Source organism: Channa argus, chromosome 4 (assembly GCF_033026475.1).
Source record: "Channa argus isolate prfri chromosome 4, Channa argus male v1.0, whole genome shotgun sequence".
NCBI lineage: Eukaryota > Metazoa > Chordata > Actinopteri > Anabantiformes > Channidae > Channa > Channa argus.
In genome coordinates this window covers 11,251,401-11,258,698 of record NC_090200.1, presented here as the reverse complement: position 1 = coordinate 11,258,698, position 7,298 = coordinate 11,251,401, and the positions used below count along the sequence as shown (strand labels likewise).

The 7,298-nt window shown below is 40.4% G+C and overlaps 1 protein-coding gene across 2 annotated transcripts; it reads right to left on the bottom strand.

Annotated features, from left to right (window-relative positions):
* Positions 1-261: 261 nt before the first annotated feature.
* On the bottom strand, positions 262-7,280 carry LOC137126007 (uncharacterized protein C3orf20-like). Of its 2 annotated transcripts, XM_067502358.1 has the most exons (15): positions 7,130-7,280; positions 6,234-6,290; positions 6,044-6,143; positions 5,381-5,882; positions 4,869-4,989; positions 4,236-4,361; positions 4,032-4,136; positions 3,470-3,623; positions 2,936-3,155; positions 2,667-2,747; positions 2,201-2,561; positions 1,805-1,921; positions 993-1,135; positions 768-881; positions 262-639 (listed from the first exon to the last, which is right to left on the bottom strand). In XM_067502358.1, exons 4-15 carry the CDS (start codon positions 5,512-5,514, stop codon positions 534-536), a joined length of 1,782 nt encoding a protein of 593 aa, XP_067358459.1. In that variant the 5' UTR covers positions 5,515-5,882; positions 6,044-6,143; positions 6,234-6,290; positions 7,130-7,280; the 3' UTR covers positions 262-533. The 2 variants fall into 2 exon arrangements, with proteins under 2 accessions (XP_067358459.1, XP_067358460.1); XM_067502359.1 differs by lacking the exon at positions 768-881.
* Between the last annotated feature and the right edge of the window lie 18 nt (positions 7,281-7,298).

Sequence of the window (7,298 nt, the reverse complement as noted above, 5' to 3'; positions counted from 1 at the left end):
CATCAGCATTTCTAAGAATAACTGCTATGACTAAAAAGTCTGAAATGTTAGTGGAATTCAGCTGATTCTTCGTATTTGCGTAAGAAAGGAAAAAGGAAGTAACACGCAATCATTTGTGGATGATGCTTTCATCATGCTGTGACTTCATCACCAGCCTGACCAACCTGTCATAGTTTACAGGAAACAGCCCTGTAAAAAAAAGAAGAAGATGAAGGACTGTGATATCATTAGACTAAATGAAGACAAAATATTTAAGTCAGCACTGTTTTTATTAAATCTGCTCAAATATACTACAAATATTTGAGTAAATAAACATATTTCCATCAGTTGTTAGAATGAGATGAAAAGAAACAAGTAGAAAAAGATGACATTCGCCCTGGTGCCCAGAAGAATGTGCTTCTTAGTGCTGTCCACCTCAGTTACAGAATTCATCAGTGGTGTGAAGCTGCCGGTGAGCAAATTAAGTATTAGCCCAAAGTCGGTGCAGTTTGGAAACGTTAAAAACTCGGTGTAGTCCCCTCAATGGAGCACATTCAGTGTGTGATAACTGGAACACGAGGAAATGCAGCCGGCTTTTGGGATTTGATGCAAAAGGCCATCTGTCGATTGTGTGATGCCTTGGTAACTTCAGTGATTGTTCTGTAGAAGTGGAAGGCATCAGACAAGTAATTCAGCCACACTTTTCAAAATAAAAAATATTAACCATAAGCTTGCACTTGATTTGTCTTATTTACCAAGTGGAATTATTAAATTAGTCATCTGTATACCTATTACTAGCTTTTTCCTGTTGCCGTGAAGCAACCAGTGTTATGTCATATCCTGCAAATGTTGCACCTTGGGTATTGTTTGCATGTGTGTCTGCAGAAGTATTCATTGTGTCACTGCAAGTACATGACAAAAACTATTAAGAGTTTCAGAGTAGTAAATTTTTAAATGTATTAATTCATTACAGTTTACAGTAAGTCAGATGGACACTGGGTATGGTGCAGTACCTGAACTTGTAGTCTGGTGGGAGGCTCACGCCTAACCTATAATCTGCCCTGGATCTGGAGATTTGCTTTTGAAGGTCTATGACAGAGCAGCTGCGATCACTGAATATGTATCCCACGAACAGAAGCTTCCCTCTGATGTACATCTGTCGTTAACAAGGATAATTCACATCATATATGCAGAAATGGGAAAAAAATAAATTACTTTAGTCACAAACTTTGTTTTCTTTGTCATTTTTAAGAAGCATTAGTTAATTTATTTTTATGTGGGCTATGGAGAAGTGAATTACACCATTCTGTTTATTCTATATTTTCACATCGGTCATATCAGTCATCAGGTTATTTTTAGTTTTATATTTCACAGAGGAACCAACAGTGTATGAATACTGCACCCTCACAATTGCTGCTCTTCCTGAATTTCTAAGGATTATAAATGGTTTGACTATTTAACTGCAAACACTATTTAATGTCACTATGACTTTGTTTCTGTTTGATTTATGAACTGAAGGAGGGATTTTCATCTTAGAGTAAAAATCAGTGGAGCACTTGTCACGACCTTGGACTTTAAACAAATTAAAGTCTGCTTTTGTAATTAAGAGTCGTCATACCTCACTGCTCGTCAGCCTGGACTAGCTTTATAATAAATGTCTGGGTCAGCACCTGCAGTGCTCTTCGAAGCATTTCCCTAATGCCGTCACTTCTTCTACCCTAGACAAGTGCCCCTGCTGCCACCCAGTGGCAGCTTTCAAACCATTCTCTAAGCAGAACGTGCAACCTTCAGCAGAGCCTGCAGTGGGTTTACATACAGTACTCACCAGGACCATCCCAGGAGCAGCATTGTGTCGCTGCTGCAGCAGGACGTTCTCCACTCCACAGCTGTGCTCCCCTGCTGAGATCTCATACCTCACCAGGCGAATGGAATCTGTGTGACACTGAATGAAAAAAAACGTGTTACTGAGTTTGCAGAAATGTGAACGTGGGAAGCCTTTTACTGTGCCTTTGTTCTGTGAAGTGCTGTGTTGTTCTTGCAAAATGTGTCAGTATTAATAAAGTGTCTGCACATTTAATGTACATGCTGATCAAACTGAATGTTATTTAACGTGCTAATATACATTCTGACTGTACAGTAGGTTACCAGTAGAACAGAAAAATGTTGCTTATAATGTTTTTGTTATATTGTTTATGAACAGTATGTAATCCGTCATTCACACCTGAGCACAGGGCATTGTTCTGTGCTTGTTCCTCCTCCTGTAAAGCTGCTCCAGTGCTTTCTGGAAGTCAGGCACTGCCTGTGTCTTGACAGGCTGGTGAAGATGAGTCACACACACCACCATGATCTGTTGACTGTGTGGAGGCTGACCCATCACGAAGGCATCGTACTCCAAGTCTGTCACCACTGGCATCCGTGTAGAGCTGCAGCAGCATCGCCTCCGACCCCCATCCCCCTGCAGGGCAGCTCTCAGCAGCACAGGGCACACTGTGAGGGGGGCAGAGGGAGTAAACGATGGTGGAGCTGGACAGCGCCGGATAGTCAAAAACGGTGACTGTAGGCTCTTTGGAATGATAACCGCCCTGGCAGGGTGAGGGCGAGAATAAAGCTGTCACTGCAGTAAATGTCATTTTCTACACAATAATTCTGGGATGAGTTGTAATGACAATAATACAAATGACTCTTACTCTAGTTGGATGTTTCCATGAATTTGAAGGGGTCCTATCTTTTTGACATGGGACTCTTTCTTTGCTTGATTTTGTGGTGTCCTGGCAAAATTCAAGTTCAAATAATGAATTAGCCCATTATTAGGTCTTACATAATACAACATACACCTGTGTGCAGGTTAGCATAGATCAAGTTCTTAAGACTGATCGATACACCCTGTGTCTCCGTAACTACAAAATCAATCACTGGCCTCTCATTAAGGAAAGAGAGTGTGAGGTGAAGTGTGCACCTCGGCAGCCTCATGGAGGAGTCAGGAGGTCCTCTTTCTCCTGCTGACGAGTGTCTACGCATCTCCTGTAGCTCACTCCTGCCATCCTCTAGTTGGACTAATTTAGCATCTGTCCACTCAGGTGGGTTCAGAGAGGGCAGAACAGCTGACTGTACCTCTCTCTTCAGCCTGGTCCTCAGTGGGGCATCTGGCAACCGCTTCGTGTCAGGACACTTGATACCTGAAGGAGAAGAAGAGGTCACTCAGAAATGCACACAAACACCAAGTGACACGAGTGACCGTGAACAAGATCCTGACGGAACTATTCAATAATGTTGAGTTTGCAAGATGAGGTGATGCTGTACCATTTTACTTCATCGAACTACTTTCAACAACCTTACTGAGTCAGATTTGCTCCGTGTTCTATTTAGTCGAACTACGTATTACCTCTAATCCATACATCGATTGCAGCTTTATCACAGCTGGGAGGAAAAAAATTAAAGTGAAACTGTGATTGTTTAAAAACTCTTAGCTTTTAAACAATCTGGTAGGTACCAATGGCTGAACGATAGTAGTCCATCCATTCATCCACAGTGTTTCGTACTCTCTGCTGAAGGCTCTTCAGCTCCCTGCTGCCATGCCCTCCTCTTCTCCACTGTGCTGATGACTTCTCCAGCCTCTCCATCTCTCCGGCCATCTGGGAGCCCCCCTGGCACACAAATGCTATAAATCATTACTCGCAGGTAGATTATGTGATGTAGATCAACGTTAGGCATTTGGCAAGCTGTTGCACATACACAGAGAGAGGCTGAAAGAAGAATCAAAGGTTTTCTAAAGATATGGTTGTCACAAGAATATATTCGCTTCTACAATTTTTTTCTACACAGTTAAGGCTCATTACGACCGCAATCTTTAACACCTCTTTTGTGTCAGTCTGTCTCCCAAGCGGTTTGCTCCTTACCTTAACCTGAGCTCAAATCCTAACTCAGCCAGCTGTTTTCTGTGACACCAACTCTAAGGACTAACCTTACTGAGGAGGGTACCAGTACGGGAAACACAATGGGGGATCAGACATCAACACAAGACCAGTAGTGACAGTCAAACACTGTTGTCTTACAGAAGGTTGTGTCAGGCTCCCATTGCTCTCCGCAGGAGATTTTGACATCAGTACAAGGTCTTGAGCAGCATCAGAGGTAAATTTTTCATCAGTCAGGAAACATGGCTGTTAATGCAAAGAAGATATTTTTAATTATGACTTTTGTTTAATATACTTCTATTAGTTTAAAAGAATTCTTTGTCTACACAATAATCATATTCTTACCGTTTCTTTTGATGGACCAACATTAGACAAGGCAGAAAGTGAGAGTTGGACACTTTCATTGCTACACCTGAAGCTGAGCATGGCAGTAGTACCACTGAAGAGTCTTATAGAGATCAAATCTGACAACTGACAAAAAATTTTGAATAAAAAATTGTAGTGAATTCAAACTCTCAGCAAGAAATGGAGTTGAAATACAGACAGGGCCAGAAGCCATAATGAGTCTTTTGCTCATCTCAGAGACAATTAGTGTTCGTCCATCAGTCATCCGCCGCTCATGCATCGTACCCAACATATACCCTTCTCACATACATCTCACTTGAAAGGTTCAAAGAGCATTTCTCTTGCATGCAGATTCCCTTTGGCCTGTTCTCTATGCAACATGTTACTGAGCTAATGCACAATAATTTCGACAGACACACTGACAGCGAAAGCACAGAGGTGACAAAAAGATTTGACTCCAGATTTGAGAAAGTCCCTGGATGAACTAATTTGTTTACAATGTAAAGAGCATGGAGATACTGTAATTGTACAAAAAGCTGTCTTTTTTTTTTTATTTAATTACTTTTCATTTGTGTCTTTACAGTAAAGCACTGTACTTTTGAAAGGTGCATACATTTGTGGTTGTATTCTCACCTGTATAACAATCTTCCCTCTCAGGGTGTTGTCAGCCTTCCATCTCCACTCCTTAGTTATATTCCCCAAATGGTCATACATGAATCCGCCATCTTGGTCCCACATGGCTGTGATGGTAGAGCTAAAGCAACAGAGAAGGAAGAACTGCTTGTGTAGGACTTTAGGACTAAGTGCTTTATAAATAAAATTTATTATTATTATTATTATTACTAGTTACCTTAGTCTCACCTATGTATTATTATAGATTATCAAAGAGACACTCCAGTTATTCAGTACTGTGTCTCAGTCAAGTTGAGACAGTTTATAATCAATCAATCAATATCCAGTTAGCAGAGAGATATCAGTGTTTTGTCCCTAGTATGGGCCAAACTCCAAAACTCAATTCTATTAAAATTCTATTTTCCCACAAAAACAAAAACTGTGCATATAAGACAAAGTGTATATGACATGTACAATCAGTAGATTATCCCTTTAATTACTGAGTCATTTTCACATATCATCTCTGAACTCACCTATGAGGGTGAGTAACAGCCCCGTGCCCAAATGCTGTCATAGTTGCCAGAACAGTGGGACAGTGGCTGTCACTGAACACATTGGTGTAGAAGCCTCCACACGGCAGATCCGAGTGGCTCTGGCATACTGCCATACAACCAGAGGGGTAGCTGAGAGGACAGGGTCAGGAAAGGTCAAAAAATCAGCTGCAGTGACACATTTCCCATATGTCCTAAACCACGCTTGCTTCTTGGACTGCCACTGGTATTAAATTAGTTATGAATAAACATTATGAGAGAAGAATACTATATGAATGAGGAGCCATCATTGATCCTGTAGTGTAGTTTGTGCTGTGCTGGATCTTGCTGCTTCACTTCTGGTATCTGTGGTAGCCTGAACACTAGTGGTAGGCTAGTGGCAGGCTGGACCTTCCTCTTTGCTTTCCTGTCGTTTGGTTTTGCCTTTGAACCTCCATAGTGACGAAGTATGAGGGGCCTGTTCTGCTCACCTGCTTCCAGTGTACTATATGAAGATGAAATAATATTTAATTGGTAACTCTGAAATGTTACACCGTAAGACAGAATTTTAAATAATATACGCCCATGAAAAATTCTGCAGACTTGTGTATTAACCAAAAGCCAGCACATTTGTGATGCATGCAACTGTGAAGGTTAACAACGCACTCAGGACTTCTTGCTGTGTGCAGTCGCTCCACCGCCCACTGACAGAAACTGATCAGCTGAGGCTCATCACACGAGGGCTGCTTTGGCTGAACGATCCAACCTGGACACAAATCACACCCAGGTCAGACACAGCAGCGAGTCAACCGCAGTCATATGAGCTATCATTACCACAGTGCTAAAGCTGTCATACCTGGACCATTACAGTTGTTGGATGAGATGGAGAAACTGATCGTTGTGGAGTCATTAGCTGTTGGAGAGTGAGAATATCTAGCTTAATTAATTTATCACCTGAGGTTTTACAGTCAACTATTAAATCTGTATGTACATAGAGATTGGATCCATGGCCATATATATGACACTAATAGTGACATTAAGGAAGCTTGTAATGTAACTCAACTCAAGGTTTCCTTGTTCAGTCTTGGAACTGCAGTTAAATGAATCACTGTTCTTTCCAAACATGTAGTGTATACTGTCTAAATACCAATTAAATTGTGACATTTTCTTTTCACTCTTATCTTTTAAGCAATTTACGTTTTAACTAAGGAGTTAATTCATGGTTAATAAAACTGAAATTGATATGAAGCTGGATTTTCTATACAAACGACATTTTTTTCAAATTATTGTGGAATAAGAATACTATATGAATGAGCTACAAAAAAATGATATCAACAGAGTTGCTTATAAAGATCCATGAAATTTGAACAAATAAATCTTGGACATTATTGTTTCTCTATCAAATAAGCAGCTGATTTTGATCCAGGTCATTGATTACGACTTGTTAATGGCTAGTTGCTAATTATATTGGTGGTGTACACTGTACAGTATGTGGTCTGACTTAGACAAAATTTGTGATATTAAAGTGGCATGATATTAAATTAATCAAATTTGAAAGATACCCATATTATTATTAATAGTAGTAGTAGCAGAAAGCCAAATAATATTTGGAGTAACTCACATTTCTGACTTTGCACACTAACTGTAATCTTATCTGAGGTATCTCGGCTAGTAATAATCCATTTTCTTTAGTTTTTCTTAGTATTGGCTGAAATGGGCTTCCGTAGAGATTGGATCCATTCATTTATTCACCTATTTTGGAGTTTTGTTTGCGTCTTTTCACACGTGTATTGGAGCTAACTTGTATTTTTCTCTCAGACTTTCCAACAACACAAGAACCATTTTTCTCTGCTTCCTTCGTATCAGTGGCAGACACCAGACTATCATTGTCCTCCGACTTCACGGAACCGTTGCTCGTCTG

Bases quoted from the DNA above. Each gene is read 5' to 3' on its own strand.
- LOC137126007 (XM_067502358.1), bottom strand. From the start codon at position 5,514: ATGGCAGTATGCCAGAGCCACTCGGATCTGCCGTGTGGAGGCTTCTAC. The intron at 882-992 runs GTACTGCACCAT...ATGTACTTGCAG, and splicing joins CCACCAGACTACAAGTTCAG to TGACACAATGAATACTTCTG. The intron at 640-767 runs GTATACAGATGA...CCACTTCTACAG, and splicing joins CAGGAAAAAGCTAGTAATAG to AACAATCACTGAAGTTACCA.